We start from the raw sequence: 18383 nt of genomic DNA on the forward strand, positions 1-18383 counted from the left end.
AATAATAGTTTATAAATTAATTAAAAAAAGAAAGAAAAGAAAAATCAGAAGAAGAGATTGTATGAGAGAGTTCTTATAAATAAAAGAATTGAAATAAAAGAAATATTGAAGATTATACTCTGAAGAAATATGAGATGAAAGAATTATTAGAGTGTTAAAATATATACAAGTAACAATTGTAGAGTGGAATCATGAAAAGATATGAAAGAACTTTATAAATATATATAAGTATATAAATATACAGTAGAGGGTTGATAGTGTAAATTAACTATCAATGAATGTTAATCTATTATAAATATAATATATATCAGTAATTCTCAGCTGAGTATATTTTATTATAGTTTTTAATTCTATACTCTATTTACTGTCTCTAATTTTGATATATTATATATTTATATATATATCAGAGCTGATCAAATATTGTCTTATTATTTATTATATATAAATATTATTCTGATTCAATCTTATAATAGAACTTTTATCACAGACTGTATATAATATTATATATTTTCTGAGTTTAAACTGTTCTCATTATATTATTATATATACAGTCACTTTGAAAAAGTATGTATTAATTATAAATAATATAATTATACAGTATACTGCTTTTTTTATAACTCTGTAGATCAGTCTGATATATATAATGATTTTTATAATAGATAATTATTATAGCTATAAGTATCAGTAGTAGATGATGTAAATTATAATACTCAGTTTGATACACAGAATAATCTCATTTTTATTAAATAAAGTATATATAAAGTTTTCATTTTTCTATTCTATTCTGTTCTATTCTATTCTTACTTTTTAATCTTTATTTCTTCATTATTATTATAGATGTATATAAATATTATTATTATAGAGTTAGATCTAGTTATACAGACTATATATAATATTCAGATAGTTGATTTATATTTCTATACAGTATCTGAAATCAGTAACTTTTTAATAGAGATAAAATCAAGTAGATTATTTAGCTAGTGATTATATAACTTTCTATATATAAAATTATATATATCTGAATTTAATAGTATTTCTCTTACTAAATACAAATATTCTGTATATATAAATATGAAATTGAATACATATCAGCAATAATCAGATTATATACAGTGGTGTTGATGACTGAGTGACTGCACCTCTGCATATAATCAGGTTATTGTGAGAATCAGGTTCAAATACACTGTAACCCAACTCATCTATAACTAATTCAATCTTTCAACTCCATCAACAAATTAACAAAAGTATAATAATGAAAAGTATAATTTGTAAGTTATATAACTTGAGATTAGACTAAGTAAAATTAAAACATGAATACAAAAATCAACTTCTTAAATATTAAAACTAGTAAAAACTTTAGTTCTGATCTCATGCTGCCATGCATAGCATCACAGCCAGTTAGACTGGCCGCTGGGACCATGAATTACACATTTGGTTTGGTTTGGTTTGGTCCCAGTCCATTTCTTGGCATGATTTTAGTGGGATCAGGACCAGAATGGAAGTGTAAAGTGACTAGAATTATCAAAACATAAGTGAAATGGGACTAAAAAATCTTGATATTCCATGTAAAGTGACTGACTATCAAAATCAGAACATAATCTGGGACTGATCATGATTTTGACTCAAGTTTGGTCCCATTCTGATGATTATATAATACATCAATCTGATGATATGATTGGTGGAGATATTACCCCTATCTTGCTTAGTGCTGCTGCCAATCTACCCACCGCTGCCAATCTACCCGCCGCTGCCAATCTACCTACCACTGCCAATCTATCTATCACTGCTAATCTATCGCTGCTAATCTATCGCTGCTAATCTATCGCTGCCAACCTACCTACCGCTGCCAACCTACCTACTGCTGCCAACCTATCTATCGCTGCCAACCTATATAGGGTAAATCATGGTCCCATTTGGTCCCATTTTGTAAAATGAGACCAAATGAGACCAGGATCACTAATTTATTAGTAAAACATGATCTGGGACTAGATTTATAATATAAACAGTGAAAAGTGACTAATTTACTAAACACTATATGGGACCAGGACTAAGATATCTAATAATGGGACTGAGGAAAAATTTGGTCCCAGTCCCATGCATGGTCACACAGCCAGTCTACAGCCAGTCTAGTTCAAATATATACCATATAAAAGAAATTTAATGAGATGATTTTAGTATTGTCTCTGAACATAGCTAAAGTATTTAATTGAGTAATTAGAGAACATGATATATATTCTTCACTATAATATGATGTATTAAGTACAGTTGTCCGCTACAACTGATGAGTATGATGAAGATTTTATTAAATTTAGTTAGTGTAGCCGTAATCTATCAGTATAATAAAATAAGTCAAGTGTCAATATGCATCACCTGTTCAAATTACTTGCAAATATTAGCAATGTAATAAAAGCCCCAGGCTCCAGGGAGTTTTCCATATTCAGAAATATGTATATACATAGACAGTGTCAGGCCATAAATTTTTGCAATCCCCACCACAATCATGTTGCCTTTTGATGGCAGAAAAGTAGTGGGGGTTGTCAATACTTATGGCCTGATACAGTATTTGACTCCGAATGAAAGATCACTCGGTGCGAATATAAATAGAAACATGGTAATACACTTCGACGAGATGCAGTGTCCAAAAGAAGCCAACAAAATATAAACCCTCATTCTGCTAGAGAACATTCAATCGCCAAATCAAGAAAGAAAAGAAACTGTATGGAAACAAAATGCTTTAATCGCAACACTCCATTGGCTGTTTGGTGTAGGATTTGGTTATGGTCAGGAGGATGTCAAATGGAAATTCCGGATGATGGCTTCTATATTATTTTCAATTGCATCCCTGAGAATGTGCAAACGCGCCCAGGCAAAGGCGCAGTCAGAAGATGGAAGGCGGGAAAGAATGGAGCAAGGGCGAAGCAAAAATGACGCAGTTATGAGAGCTGATGGTGAACATACAGAACAAAATCGAAATTAGAGTCAAAACTTCAAAAGGTGTGACAAGCGGGTTAACATGAATTAAAACATCAAAACCTGTTGAATCCAGGCATAGAATTCAAGCAAGGACCAAAATCAGGTAATGAAACAAAGATAAGAGAATGCCAGCCGGTTTCTCATTATCTTGAGAAGACCTTAACCACTCCATCACCGCCCCCACTCACAACCCACCGTCCATCTTGACTCCAAACCACGGCGCAGACACCCTCCCCTCGCAAAAGCCGATGACTGGTAATCTCCTGCACACAACTCCGCTTTTCAAGTGACCAAAAGCGTAAGCTGGCATCATGACCTGCAGACACGAGCTCGCGGCCATCCGGAGATAGGGCGAGAGAGGAGATTGCGGTGGGATGTGCAAGCATTGTATATGTGCATTGGCCTGTGAATAAGCGTCAATAAAATTCATGTATTAATCCTTGGAAAAGAAGGTGAGTTGGTGGCACTATGCTTACCACTATTGGCATCGAAAAATCGAATATAACGGTCTTCATAGCCACTAATAATCACCCCTTCAACCCCACCACTGGTGCCAGTGGCTCCATGCACGATAGCTTCCTCTTCCGTCAAAGTCCTGTTGGGATCTAGATTGGCAGTTCCGTCAAACCCAACAGTGCTTGCTACTACGGAGTTAACACCAGTCGCACGGGTTCCGTCGTACGTTTCCAAGCTAGCCATTCCAACAACCTCTTCCCCAGATCGCGTGTCGTAGACAATAATGGAGGCATCCGCATAGGAAACAACAAAGTTGACGCCGGCAAGTGACAAAGGGCTGATACTTGTGGAGGAAGGAGAGTCAGGGCGGATGATATGATGAATTAATGTATAGTGAAAAGGAGTTGCACTTGCTGTGCTTGGTTGGGGTGATGAAGGGAAGTTTGAGCCGGAAGATATAGAATTTGCTCTTCGGCTACCACCGACCCTTCGATTTCCAGCTTGTGGGGAGGCGAGTTGTGGTGGAGCACTCACGGCCCATATCAACAGTCTCCCGTCGGAAGCACCCGAAACAAGGACTATTCGATCAGGGCCACCGTAATGGCTACATCGGTCTCCAAAGATAGATCCCGCAGTACCTGGAAGCACGCGCAACGCCCATACTGAATCCGTATGAGTATCTAGAGACGCTTTCGGGTCAACACGGCCGCGTTCCCATACTTTAACGCTGCCATCCTGGCCGCCTGAAAATACCCAGCCGTCTCCAAGGGCTCGACCTCCACTGGAAAAGTTGGGGGCAGGGGGGCATGCTGCAAGGCAGGTGACTGGCCCCAAGTGTCCACGATGAGTAAAGTAGCTTGTGATATCGAGGTCATTATTCGAGTCGCTGCTATTGGGGCCGATGTTCCCATAGGATGCTGGGATAATCCAACGCTTAATTGTCCCGTCATCACCGCATGTGCATATTTCTGGTTCAGACGGGCTTCCGCCACCAGTAAAGATAACCGATCGAACAACATCAAGATGGCCGCGCAACGCGAATCGGACTTTGAAGTTCGGCACATCAACCTTTAACCCACCCAAGGTACCTAGATCGCGAGAATCAGTGGTCCCATCAGCGCGACGCCTCCCTGAACCTTTTCTTCTATGAGAGCCAGGGCCTCCTCGGGGAGAAGACTTTGGGAATACAAAATCAGCATTCGGGAAAACATCCGTATCAGGTCGATGATGTGGTCCGCTTGATGTGGTGGTAATATCGACTGGGGTTTCATCAAAGTTCCATCCATCCGCATCATCAGCTTCGGGTTCTATGGAGGTGATGGGTTTAGGTAAGTCAGAGATGGAGACCAGATTTCCATATTCATCAAAGGTATGTGTGATTGATTCCACCTCTTCATGACCAACAGGAGGATGATCAAAAGATTCCTTTCGACGATCCATGGGAATGGGATGTGAACGCTGTTGCTCAAATGGCTGCGCTTCAAGTGGATTTTGATGACTCGGATTCAATGCGCGTGGGCCAGCAGGGAAATTTTCGGAATAATTAGGGGTAATGGGTTGATGTACCGCGGGCTCGCGAACCATGTTTACGTGATTATGTTGCTGTTGGTGCTGTTGTTGATGAATTTTCTGCCTTTGCTGGTGTTGATATTGATGTTGCACATATACGTCTTCGAAGGAAGGCCTCTGCATCTGATGATTTTGATACCCGTGGTCTGACATTTCTTGAAGATCTAGCAAGTCCGGAGGAGGACGTGACCCGGGAATTATATGATAAGTAACTTCCTGTGAGCATTTTCCAAGATACACGCGAGACTTTTCACGTTCTGAATCCTGGCGAACATCAGGATTGGACGCATTCTGAGTCCTATTGTCGAGGTCAACTTGGCAAGCATCGGATTTTGGTTGTTCTACGAGACTCATCATCAGATGTAATCAGTACTTGATGGGGCCAAAAATTTTTTCAAGAGGTTTAGAGCATACGTTGTGGAAGGGATTTCGGGTCATCTTTGGCGAGATCCTTGGAGTTCTTGCTCGTGTCGACAGCTTCTCCAGTAGATAGGCTCTTGACTTTTTCTCGTTCCCTTTTTAAAGCAGCCTCCAACATTTTAACATGTTTGCTCAAAGTTTCGTACATTCGCTTGCTGGTCCGTGCATCACCTTCTAATCTGGCAATTCTCGACTTCATTTCAGCACGCTCGATCTCCCATGCATTTCGATCTCGTTCGTGTCGGTGCCATTGGGTCTGTAGGAATCGCATTACACCTATAAGATGAGAATAGATATTAAAAATCTGGGCAGAATGAATGAAGGTCGAATGCCAGGTTTTAAGCAGCCAGAAACAAAATCTGGAGCCTCCCCGTCCGTTTCCGTGAATAAATAAGCAGGAAAAGTAAATCTCACCTTGCAACGTATATTCTGTGCCTTGCACATGGCTCATGTGAATAGCGGCACCATGAACTCCTCCGCTCATTCCCCCATTCCCAGCCATGGCGGATGACGGCTGCCAGGCCATTCAGACGTAGCGTTCCAGTTCTTCTTGGGTTAAATGTATTGTGTAAACGGACAATCTCCTCCCTGTGTTTCGTTTGTTTCTACAGGTATTTATATATATGTATATAAAACGACGCGGCGAAATTGATTGCCTGGGTGCCCAAGCGTGGAACTTAAGGGGTTGGAAACATGGAATTGCGCCGCGTCAAAGCGTCAAGCGGACAGGGTATGAAGTCGGGGGATGTACCAGCGGACTAGCGGCATGCATAGAGAGGAATCAGGCAATGAAGGCGTTAGAGATAGTAATACGTTGTGTATAGTCCGCACTGCGTCGTCCGTCGTCTGTCGTGGTTTTGAAGCCACGCTGAAACTCAAAGCTTCTAAACCGATTCAATATACGGAGATACGATAGTCCGGCCTTCCGTTTAGCCTTGGCGGTCACGTTAATGTCAAAAAGGGAATAGCGGCCAGAGCACCCATTTTGGAGGAAACTGTTGGGGGGATTGGGTTGGGTGATTCGTACCCTCTATACCACCATGGCGCTGGTGGTGATTGAGCTCTTTTGCCCTAGTGGCCTAATAGGTTATGAGCCCGTGTAAGCGCGACTGCTACAGGGTGTGCCAACATGCTATCACAGGTTCGAATCAGACCAAGGCCAGAGGAATATCCCTTACTAATGCACATTCTCTTGCCAAGATGGGGGAGATTGGTGGTTAGGCACCCAGGAAGACCCCAGGCCACCAAGGACCAATGGCAGTAGGGTAGTGGAACTTAGGAAGAGCCAGGTTCCCCCAGCTGGCCGGATGGTAGAGTGGGTCCGAGGGGGGGTGTTGGGGGGATTGGGTTGGGTGATTCGTACCCTCTATACCACCATGGCGCTGGTGGTGATTGAGCTCTTTTGCCCTAGTGGCCTAATAGAAACAACAAGAGAATTACAAAGCACATACAAAGTGTGCCCAGCCGAAATCAGAGAGAGTCGCTGATCCGTATGTCGGGTACCTAGAAATGCATGCATGCGGTGTCCACATTTACATTTTTACATTCTTAGGGCTGTGGTGTGGTTGGATTCTGGATCTGCAGTTTGCACATTCAGGTGGACTGGCTTTGTCGACAGTATTCAGAACTCAAGTTCTTCAATCTCCATTGCACAATGAACGCACGCCTTTACCCCTATACCCGTCTCCGGGTTATCAACAAGCCTTCTCCATTGATGTACATGTTTGCCGCTGCCAAGGTCGTCCCCAAAATGCTCTCTTGACCCTGCTTCTGCCGCAGCCTGCCGGCTTCGTCGGTACGCTTCAACTCTAGTTCGTTTCTTCAGATCGTGCAGTTTCGATTTGAACTTAGCTTCTCTCTGCCGCTTTTTCGCAGCCCCTCGCTTCTCAAACTCAGCGTCCAAAGCCTCAGGTGATCCCCACTTCTTCGGGGAGAACGCATACTGCTCGACTTGGAATCGCAAGTACAGCATCATGTTATTCCATGTTGCTTTATGGGGGTTTGGCCTCTCTAGATGAGGTAGAAGTTCTTCATCTTTTAGTTCAGCTGTTTGACGGGAGGGGCCGGATGGGAAAAAAGAATAGAAGAACGGTTAGCAAATATTCTTATGATAATGCGGGCCGAAAAAAACGAGTCAATCCTTTGCTTACGGTCTGTCAATAGATAATCTTCTTTAGCTTCCGTCTTTGTGAGTAGACTATATTTCTCAGGGAACTTCTCCTTGCAGGGATTGCAAACGGCGCAGCGTAATGTCTCTTCCCATTTCCAGTCGATCTCTATGCTGCCGCACTCTCGACATGATTTCTGCTTTGTCGTATTGAGCACACTTAGCCCTGGTTCGAAGGGTCCTGCCTTGTCTCGCTGTAGTGACCGTAATAGTTGATATCGCTCCCATTCTTTGAATGTCATTTGAGTAGGCTTCTCATCCCTCTCGCCGGAATATAAAACCTTGTTATGGGGATCATCCTCTGCCGTTAAGAATCCACCTTTGGTGTCCGTCATTTTACTCAAGTCGAATTCCACGTACTTAGCAAAGTTACGAGCTGGACGAATCTCATCGAGTGATCGTCCATCTGATTTATTACATCTTGTATCGCGGGAGCTCGAACGAGGTTTTGAAGGAGATATCGCCGAAGATGGCCGTTTCTGTCCAGGTGTGGCCAAGCTGCTAGGCAACGAACCAGATCGCACTGCGGCATCTTCTTGTTCCCGGAGTACCTTAGCTTTCATCCGACGTACTTCCTATGTTCTATGTCAGTATCTGTGACTCTCTCATAGGCTGCAGCAGACATACAATTCTGCGAAGTTGTTCAGGTGTTAATGGCGTTTGAGTGTTAGACATGGTAGAGAAACCTGCCTGCGGCGGAGAGTCCGTTTTCTGATGAGCTTCCATGATCGCTACTACATGGAGGTATCCAGAAGATTTGATGGATAATCTTAATTCTAATTGTTCTGTTATTCGTTTCGTTCAATATTAGGCTATGGAATACCACGACAACACCGAGGAAAAGAAATCCTCGAAAGACCTCTTGAGCAAGCTGAGATGAAGCGCAAACCTCGGCCGGAAAAACTTTCGGTGTAAACCCAAACCCAATCGATAATAAATCTGATGCTTCTTGACCTCCAGAATGCAATTCACAAAGTCGCTCGTTTTACCACTAATGACGACACGTCAATATGCCCTTCGACTCGACAGACAGATCTCATGAGTGCGAATATGTAGATGAGGATATAGATTTCACTCCCGGTGATCTCGCTGATGATGATAGAGATGTTGAAATGGACGATGATGCCGATTTCCAGTCTCACTATTCAGAAAAATACTCCTCCTCTACTTCTACATCTAGTCGAGAGAATGAACCCTCGAAGGCGGATGACGAGGGTGTAATGCAACGCTCTCCATTCCCATTCTATTCTTCTCTCCATGGTCCTAATGCTTTTGCCCCCCCATTCTACAACCGTCCACCAACGCCGCTACCGCCATCTCCTTCATTAACATCTCTCCTTCGACCGTCCTTTTCTACAACTACATCGCGGCCCACCACACCAGATAGCTCTGATGTTGAAACCCTGAATGACACAGAGGAAGCAGTCGCACGCTCTGCACGTACCGCAATTACTGTACCACCCGCAAGCCCTAAAGTTCCTACATATGAGTACTATGGATTTGTGCTTTATCTCGCTTCCTCACTCACTTTCCGTATGCCTTGTCTTCGCTTCGTGCCCATTTCTACTCCGGGTCAGATTACTAATATGCTTGTGATAGTGATATACCTTTTGTGGTCATACCTTCCCTCGCCGTTTCTTCATCAGCTGGGGATTTATTACTATCCAAATCGCTGGTGGTCTCTTGCGATCCCATCTTTCCTTGTAATCACCATTATTTACATTTACATTGCATTATCCGCTTATAATACTGGATATCTTACGCTGCCGATGAGTAGTATCGAAAATATTGTGGATGAAGTAGCAAATATTGCAGTCATTGATAGCAAGGGCAGGAGACGGCCTGGTGGATCTGAGAAGATGAATCCAAATGCTGCAACGGCACAAACAATGAGCCCTCAGAAAAGAAGGCTAGAGTGGAAATACATCTGGAATGAAGGAACAGATGCTGTGATGGACATACCCATTGGCGGTGTATGCGAGGTGCTTTATGGCTCGAATGAAACCGACTAGTAAACCCGCGTCTGAACGGTTCAATGCCACCATGTCGAGCACAATACCCTTTCCTTCTGTGAGGTGATTGGTAATATATCTGCCATTCCGTTAACCCAATCTTCATGGGAGAAGCGCAACAAACCGTTCGACAGGAATCTTGATTGAATAGCCTTCGTCGTTACTCAACAGCCCGATCCTTCCATTTTTGAGTTTGCCACGGCTAGAACTATATGCGGTCTCGTTGCTTGGTTTTTCCGCTAAAAAAACGAGAGGACTGCGAAGGACGGTATGATTGAAAATGTGAAGTTCAAAAATTGAAACGCTGCTTGCGTAAGTTAGACGATATAGAAGAAAATAACACAACTATCGTCCTCCCTCATCCGAACTATGTGCAATAGTATCATTTCGACATATCCAATTCAACCAGTTTGTTGATGTTTAACACGCCAACGTTTAACCCCTAGATATCCGAGATATCCACGTGAATCGACGCAAGTATTCAAATAACGTTGCTGCACAGTCGGATTGCGTACACCTGTTCGCCTTCCGAATCCAAATAACATACATCCAGTTGACATCCTCAGTATTTTTCCATTCGCGCGTATCTTCACTGATTCCCAGCAAATTCTTTCATGTGCATTTTTCTCGGCAGTCCTGGACGATCAACGTTTTCAAATCATCGGGTGGGCGGGGATGTATAACATGTAATATGACTTTTCCTAATCATTTCCTTTACGATTGTTTTCCGTCCCCGCCCTATTTGTGATGGGTATGTGCATCGATGAAAATATTTCTTCACGTTAAACATCATTTGTTAAACATAGCCGTCATTTTCGGCTGGTGCGGAGCACCAGCACCTACTCTATATCCTGAACAATCATCGCTATGAGCGCATCTTATATCCTGTACAAAGACAATATGAATGACCCTCCGCGATGGTTAAAATTCTCTCATCACCAATGGTGTAATCATCAACTGAATAGTACGGAAAGGTCTGATTTTTTTTTTTTTGTCTCTACAGAGGCGTGAAAAACAAATCATTGCAAATGCTAGAAATTTATATGATAAGAATGTTGCATTCCAGCTGGCAAGCCCCCTAAATGATTGGATTGGATTTAGAGGCTTGAGGCCCAGGCTGTCAATTTAGGCACCGAGGCTTCATAGCATCTACTGTGAGGAGTGGATTTATTTGAGTTGTGATCTTGATTTTAGTTTATATCGTGTATGGACTTGTTTTTCACGCCTCTGTGCTCGGTTATAAAGTAATGTGAGTTTTATTTCGTCCATGCGTCATGTATTACTTGGGAATAAGAAGGCATTGCAAAGGCTGACGTATATATTGGGATTGGCTATGCTCCTGTACTGGGAGATATTGTGCGCCTTCATTTGGTTATGACAAGGGACCATTCGGTCTTAGTAAAACAATATAACTTGACGTGGTTGAAATTTCACACAAATCATTCAATAAGGATGTAGAAAGGTAGACAATATACAGAGGCGATGGATGACATCAAATATAGTAGGAATAGAAATGCAAGGGGGAACAACAACAGCAACAATTATAATAAGAATAATGATATGTTGGCATCCCTATCGTTTGCTAGAATGTCACGTGACCACACCAATTTAAGCAGCGCTGCGCCCGCTAGATAGTTACAATAAACCAACCTTCCACCTCCATCATACATTAATTTAGAGGAAAAGAAATGCCCCACACAGCATGTTCTCAAAGATGAGCTGGGCCAATAAATAATCAATAGGAAAGGGATTAGCAAGTGAAGGGCTTGATGCAAAACATACACAAACAGAACATGCCAGTTATTACAGATAATTTTCATAAAATATAGGCTTCAGGGCCCTTTGGAAAGGCGGGAGTGAGGGAGGGGGTAGAAATTGCACTTCTTCTTTCATTATCTTGAGTCTCGCGAGTAGGCGGGGTGGTATGTCTGCCCAGAGTGTTTAGAATAGGGATCATGTTGATGCTGATTCGGATGGTGATGCTGACGCATTTGATGTAACCCCTGTTGCTGTGGTCCCTGGTTAGGGTGGTCGGCGACAATACTAGAAGGAAACGAAATCCGGCCTTGAGGAGGTTGGTGCAAAGTTGATGGTGGGGTGTAGGATCTCTCAAGACTTGAGCTCTGATGCGAGTTCTGCGGGGAAATAGAGGCATTGCCAGATGTCAGATGGCCCGGCTGCAAATGCGACCCATTGTGGCTGAATGATACAGTGCTATGTTGATTTCCTGGACCGAGCGAGGAGATATGCTGGGGTAGGTGTTGGTGTCGCTGGTGGTGATGCTGCTGATGAGATTGCCGTAGGGTGGGGTGGTGGGTAGGGGAACTAGGTGGAACAATGGGCTGCATATGTTCAGAACTTCCACCACCCTGGCCATTGTGCTGGGGATTGGGTCCAAGTTCATGTCCGGCTGAAGCATGATGCTGGCGTTGCTGTGGCTGACTTAAGGGGCTTTGAGAAAACGGTGGGTGTTGCTGGTTTTGGGTTAGGGTTGGAGCTGAAATTTGGAGTGGGGAGGGCGGTTGCATTGGCAGACTTATAAGGTCAGGATAAGGAGGGTGTTGCTGGGTCTGGGGTAGGATTGGCGCTGAAATTTGGACTGGGATTGTAATGTTAATGGAGAATCGTGCTTTCCAAGGTTCTTATGAGACTGATGCTGAGATTGGCCTTGGAGCCCCGTGGGTTGGGATTGTTGTACCTGTTGTGATACCTGTGGGTTATATGAGGTACGGTGGTGCTGGTGTGCTTGCTGATGAACATTTGACCCTGCGTTTGTGGTCTGTTGGGCAGCGCTCATATATCCTAGGTTTGATGTTTGCTGAGCTGGCAAACGGGAAATGCCACGGTCGGTAGCTTGAGACAGCTGGCCCCTCGGGTCCAGCCTCGCCATCCAATCCTGGCTAATCGTTCCAGATCCAGCCATGGAGCTAACAGAATAGCTGGGATGCTCAGAGTAGGAGCGATGCGCGGCGTTTTGTAGTTGATTTCGTGGCGGGTTTTGCGATTGTTGGGGTGGGTATGGAGACCGTTGCGGGAGTTGCCTGCTAGAGTACGCAGACTCTTCGCGAGTCACGGACTGCGATTGTTCGTATATTGGCTTTGATATGGAGTATGGCTGTGGAGTTTTTGCCTCTAAGTTTTGATCACTGACAAACCTCTTTCGCGAGGGTGGCTCCTCGGAGTCATTTAATATGTTCATAATATTTGACCGTTTAGCAGGCACTTGGCGTGGAGGGTCCAGGAAGACTTGCGCCGGGGTCGAATTTGGACGAGGAATCTCTTTGGTAGGTGACATTGTAGGTGGCAGTTGGTTCATACCTACGAATTGGTTGGGGGGTGGCAGAACTGATTTCAGCGGTTCAACTGTATCATTGCGAACTAGACTCGCTGGCTCAAACTCTTGTTTCGGGACGCGCTGAATGGGAGATGCGGCTGTCGATGTAGGAATAGCTATGCTCGAACGTCCCGAGTGTGTCCGTGTCACAGGGGTAGTCGGGCTGTTTGTCTGGGACTGCTGAAGATATTGCGTTTGAGAAAAGCGGGGAGGTTGGGTTAGCGACTGAGGAGGCCGCAATGTTTCCTGAGTCTCTTTAAGTCGGGGTAGTAGGTCACTGTGAGACAAATTTTGGATGTGTAAAGTGGAACCTCTTCCCTGATTCTGCAAAGAATTCCCATCCGGTTGCTGGTTTTGCCTTTGAAGCTCCGGAGACCGAACGCTGAGAGGAGGAATAGGAATTATGGTGAGGTTATCTTTTCTTTCGTCGCTGAAATATCCAGCTCGAGGGCCTTGCTGATTGTGTTGCGTTTGCGGCTGGGGGCGAATGGCACGGGGTCGTAACTCGTCGTTTGCTGGTGGTAGTGGAGTTCCGGGAAGGGCTGTTGCTTGAGCGAGGGGGTAAAACCTAGGCTGAGAACGGTTCCCATCGAGTCGCGATCGAGTTTGAGTCCCTGGTGGGTGTGGAGTCGACAGAGTAACGGTTGAGGCGTTTGGTTCGGAGGCCAGAGACGCATCCACTGACTCCGTAGCTTCAGTATTTGGCGCGAGCGGCCGCGAAGAGACAGAAGATGGCGTAGCTTCGTAGCGTCGTTTGGGAGGGATATTTGGAATTGGAAGAGGGCCTGGGGATTCTCCACTTAACCTCTTGGCCTCAGCCATCTCAGCGTATTCCTCCAAAGTTGTTTGTCCAGAGTCAACACGCCTCTGGAAATAATTTTTGACCTTGTCAAAATGTAATGAGTCAGTTGGGAAGCTGTAGCATCTATCATGTTAACGGATCCTTACCATTGTAGGGGTTTTGGTCCTCATATATTGGGAGATAGCTTCGAAATTTTTCCCAAAATGTCTAATAAGGTCTGGAAATTCGCGTTGCTCCGGTACAGACCAGTAGCTTGTGGGCTGGAGAAACCCAGATCTGGTCTCGACAGGTTTTGCCGGTACTTCAGGTTCGACAGCGTCGAAAACATAAACGTTTTCTTTCTCACATGCATTGGTAGGTTTTCCTTGTTGAGTGAGATGATGTGGAGCAATATCCTTCTGCTCTTCCTTCTTTTTGGTAACCACCAATTCTGGCACCGTATCCGCTAGCCCGTCGGGTTCAATTATTGGTGTCACAGCAATTGGAGTAGTTAGTGAGGATTGCTGTTGTGCCTTTGCGCGTTTACCGCCGCGTCCACCTCCCGCTTTTCCGCCACGTCTGCTGGGAGCCTTCTCTGCTCCGGGATCCGCTGGATCCTTCACGTGGTTTCCTCTTTTTCCCGAACTGGGAGTAGGTGTGCTGTTCTCCGTATCCGGACCAACTTCACCAAAAGTCGGGGCCGCAGCTCGTCGAGGTCGGCCGGTATCAGTGACAGCAGGTGGTTCTGCTTCGTCAACTTCGTCGTCGGGCCGAACACCAAGATCTGACATGAGAGCATTTGATTTGGGATTTCTCGTAGCAGGCGTCCTTTTCCCGCGTTTTCGAACATATTTTCTGTTCAACTTGGCCTTGTACTTGAATTCTTGTTTTGTAAAATAGTAATGATTGATACACGCCTGAAAGTCCCGTCCTGGAAGATATTCCGCAATTTTCCCCCATTTTTTGGGATGCGCTAAAAATGCCTCTGTGAAAATCTTCTGTTCCTCGGGTGCGAAGTCGTCAGGTGTCGGATGAAATGCGAAAACCTCAAACGCAGTAGCAGGATCTACGGCATGGTTCGTGTCTTTGAAAACGAAAGCTTGTCTCTCTTGTTCTTCGAACATATCCGGGATGAGCGCTTCTTTAGTTATATCTGGCTTCGCAGGCCCTTCCTTTTCACGACGACGTGCTTGCTCTTCTTGGGCAGTAATGGTGGACGCTATCAGCGCATTTTGGAAGTCAAGCTCGCTGTTAAGTTTGTAACCTCTTCTTCCTTCGGTGGTGGCGCTTGGTGTAGTAGCGGTTCCCGAAGCTGACGGTGGGGTGGATGGACCTGGAGTGGTTGTCTTCTCTTGTCTGCTCGTGCGATCAAGTTCTTCCACTGCCATCCTCCAAGGTTTGTAATATTTAGCATACTCTCGTCGTAGTTCCTGATGCTGAAGGGATGTTCTTTTACGCTGCTTCGCTAATTCCTCGCGAAGAGCCTCCTTCAACAGATCGTGCGATCGAATCGTTTCTTGATAAGCTGATATATCGGAAAAAGGTGTAGGTGGCCCAGATTGGAGAAAAGGAAGGCTTTCGAGCGATGACATTTCGAGGGGAGGGCCAGTGTGCGCTTGGGCAATTGGTGACGAGGGTGGCGGAACTTCAATATCCTGTGCTTCTCTTGCTGATACGGGAATGACAGCTGGAGGTTGCTCTGGTCTCTCAATTTCAATTGCCGCGTCTGGTAGGTCCATATATGTGGGGACAACCCCCTCAGCGAGGATACCTAACATTTGAATTTGCAGCAGTAGGTCAACTATAACAGGATCCTGAAGAGTTGAGGGTGGCATTTCGGAAGCCAAAGCTTGCATTTCCTTTTCAAATCGTTTCTCCCCCTCGTTGAAGTCTTCTTCATCTAAATCATCTTCCTCATCTGTTTCTTCCCCGCTGGACTGTCCAAACGTGAGGGGGGCCGCGACTTGCTCTGCTATCGGTGGAATTGTGGCAGAAAGCCCCTGTTTTTCCGAGGATGCATCTACAACCACTCTGATAACATTGTTTTCGTCCTGACCAGAAAGACGATCGATCCGCTCAGTAAGTGGCGATAACTTGGAATCTTCTCGATGAGGGAAACCCTCAAGTTGGTGAGATTTATAAACATCAATCACGTTGAATGACCCTCGATCCTTGTCTTCATATACGTCGCGCTTTATAGGGGAAGGAAAATTCATGATGGACGGTCCACGACTCGCATACCCTGGGCGAACCCATTGATTACTAGGTTTAGGTGCGCTCCTTGGAGCATTTGATCTCTGAAGCGCTCGCGGTCCTGTGGGAATACAAGTCAAAGAAATTCGGGGAGACGTCTTCGATCCAGGGGACCTAAATGAAGCGGATGGCGGGACAGGCGGTGAGCTAGACCGGTGGGAGAGTGAAATTCCTCCCATTGATTGCGAGGTAGGTGGAGATCCAGATGAAGAGTTTGGTCGGGGGCTGGCTCGTAATCCCAGAGGCTTAGTGTCCTGGGATGTCGCATCTGCCTGAATTGATGAAGGAATTGCATCCTTTCCACCATATACACCTGCTAAGGCAGATGGATCACGCATAGTCATGCTCGGGGATCTCGATGATGGTGGAAAGTGCCGTGCTGGGCGAAGTGGTGCCTCAGCTTTCCCCCGAACATCTGGAACATGCTGACGGGGGATTCGGGCGTCATGTGAGTGTTCAAACTCTAATCTCTCAGCTCTTGGTCCAGTAGGCGGTAATACGGGCAAGGAAGAAGACACATCCACATGTTCCTTTTCTGGCTTACTAGTAGTCGGTGTTGTGGAAGTTTCCGCTAAGCCCCTGGCTTGGGTGGATAATGTGGAAGGAACGTCATTGGGGCTTGGGTTGGGACTGATGATGGATCCGAAGGCAGGGACTTCTGGGGCGGATGGGGGAGGAGAATGTTGTGAAATGAGCCGACTTTGTGGCACATCTAAACGAACTGGAGGGCGCTCCTGTCGATCCGACTCCTGCCAAGAATCGTCCGTGTTTTGTGCCGGGAATGTGGGTTTCCTAGTTAACTCATGGATTTCGGGTTGGACAACTTTTTTAGTACTTAGCGTGGATGACGAGGATGGAGTAGGTGAATCTGGAGGAATGACGGCTGATGTGCTTTTAAGTTCGGTTCTGGTTGAGGGTCGATCTTTTCTCCACGATTCCGGGCGTTCACAAGGCCGTTCACGTTCTCTATCATCTCGTTCCGAACGCCGATCATCTTCACGCCTATCAAACCTATCATAGCGTTCAAAATCCCTATCCCTATCGCGATCGCGGTCGCGGTCACGTTCACGATCCCTCCATCCATCCCTCGAACGGCTCCTGCGTCGGAAAGAGTCGCGATCGTCCAAAAAGCCCCGGCCCCTCCCCCTCTCACGGTCGCCACGGCCTCGGCCTCGCAGAGACGGACCACAAGGAGGAGATGTATCGTGCACCCCAATTACGGAACCGGTGGGCCCGTCTCTGGAATTTCGGTGTATCCTGGACGCATCAGAATCTCTAGGAGCTGATTCTCTAGAATCGCGAAAGTCCCGTAGTGGAGGCGACCTTGATCTCCCACGGCCAGAAGGAACTCGGGTATCTCTGGAATCAAAAACACGGTCTCTTCGGGGCCAGTCTCTATCCATATCTCTTCTAAATGAAAGGGACCCATCGCGCATATCTCGGGAATCATGATCCCTCTCGCGGTCTCTAAAGTCACCGCGTGCTGGGAAGCCCCTGCCTCTAGGACCAGGAGGGACAAAAGACATGCCTCTTGACGAGTCAATTAGAGCTTTTGGGCCACGGGGGGGCTCCCTTCCCAGAGGTGTTGAATTTCCATCGTCGGAAGCGCGAGGGCCAGAAGGGATATGGGAGGAGGTTTGAGGTGCGGCGGGGCGACGGTCGATATGCCGATGGGGAGATCGCTCTCGAGGCGGAAAGCGAGACGCCATGTAAGAAACCAACCATCCAACAGCGATCACACAAAAAAAATAAATATGGAAGAGAACGGCGGGAAGCAGTAGAATGACGCTGAATGGAGAGTCTTATTCTTGTCAAGTGTTGGAGAACTTCTGGAATCCGAGTTGCTCCTCACGTGATATTCAAGATGAAACCTGCCTATTTTGGGATTAGCGTACGGGTATCGAGCCAAGGATTTATGAATCGGCGGAGAAGGTTTCAGAAGAGGATGAGGATGACGGAGATGATATCTCACCCTTTGGAAAGGCAAATAGAATGGAAGAGGAAGAGGAGGAAGAACTAGATCCTGGAGACTTGCAATGGATAGGATGAAGGTTCGGAGTGGCGATTAGGAAAGCCAGATATTTTACACCACTCAAAAACAGTAGAAGAATTTGCAATAAAAGGATGTAGCACTTCGTTATATACACTGTCAACATCTAGCAACTAGGATAATAATTAGCATCTATGTATATGAAATATCAGATTTAATTCTAAGTTAGCAATAACTAATATATTATAGACAATATAATACTACTACTTTTAAAATCGTTGCCATCCCTGAGCCCTGACACTCGGCACTATGCTGCTCGCTGCTGTACGGATGATCAGGAGGGTCCTCAGCAGATATATATATATCGGGAACAACCTAACCCCGATACAAAAATTCGGCATCAATCGACTTGATGACTGCTTCTGCTT

At 45.4% G+C, this 18383-nt stretch overlaps 4 protein-coding genes across 4 annotated transcripts; 1 reads left to right on the plus strand and 3 right to left on the minus strand.

The window, feature by feature from the left end:
- Nucleotides 1-2459: 2459 nt before the first annotated feature.
- On the minus strand, nucleotides 2460-5920 carry HCBG_05792 (WD domain-containing protein; the record flags this gene model as incomplete). Its single annotated transcript, XM_045432841.1, has 4 exons — nucleotides 2460-3376; nucleotides 3450-5339; nucleotides 5413-5694; nucleotides 5833-5920. The coding sequence occupies 4 exons, from the start codon at nucleotides 5918-5920 to the stop codon at nucleotides 3117-3119; spliced, it is 2520 nt and encodes an 839-aa protein (XP_045286009.1).
- A 279-nt stretch (nucleotides 5921-6199) lies between these two features.
- HCBG_05793 (DNA repair protein rad14) lies at nucleotides 6200-8260 on the minus strand (the record flags this gene model as incomplete). The annotated part of the gene is made up of 7 exons (XM_045432842.1): nucleotides 6200-6413; nucleotides 6597-6717; nucleotides 6782-6833; nucleotides 6870-6921; nucleotides 7083-7464; nucleotides 7569-8160; nucleotides 8213-8260. The coding sequence occupies 7 exons, from the start codon at nucleotides 8258-8260 to the stop codon at nucleotides 6200-6202; spliced, it is 1461 nt and encodes a 486-aa protein (XP_045286010.1).
- A 335-nt stretch (nucleotides 8261-8595) lies between these two features.
- On the plus strand, nucleotides 8596-9597 carry HCBG_05794 (uncharacterized protein; the record flags this gene model as incomplete). Its single annotated transcript, XM_045432843.1, has 1 exon — nucleotides 8596-9597. One exon carries the CDS (start codon nucleotides 8596-8598, stop codon nucleotides 9595-9597), a length of 1002 nt encoding a protein of 333 aa, XP_045286011.1.
- A 1604-nt stretch (nucleotides 9598-11201) lies between these two features.
- Nucleotides 11202-17674, minus strand: HCBG_05795 (uncharacterized protein; the record flags this gene model as incomplete). Its single annotated transcript, XM_045432844.1, has 3 exons — nucleotides 11202-12167; nucleotides 12296-13816; nucleotides 13880-17674. 3 exons carry the CDS (start codon nucleotides 17672-17674, stop codon nucleotides 11490-11492), a joined length of 5994 nt encoding a protein of 1997 aa, XP_045286012.1.
- Between the last annotated feature and the right edge of the window lie 709 nt (nucleotides 17675-18383).

Source organism: Histoplasma capsulatum (assembly GCF_000150115.1).
Source record: "Histoplasma capsulatum G186AR genomic scaffold supercont2.8, whole genome shotgun sequence".
In the NCBI taxonomy this organism is placed as follows: Eukaryota; Fungi; Ascomycota; class Eurotiomycetes; order Onygenales; family Ajellomycetaceae; genus Histoplasma; species Histoplasma capsulatum.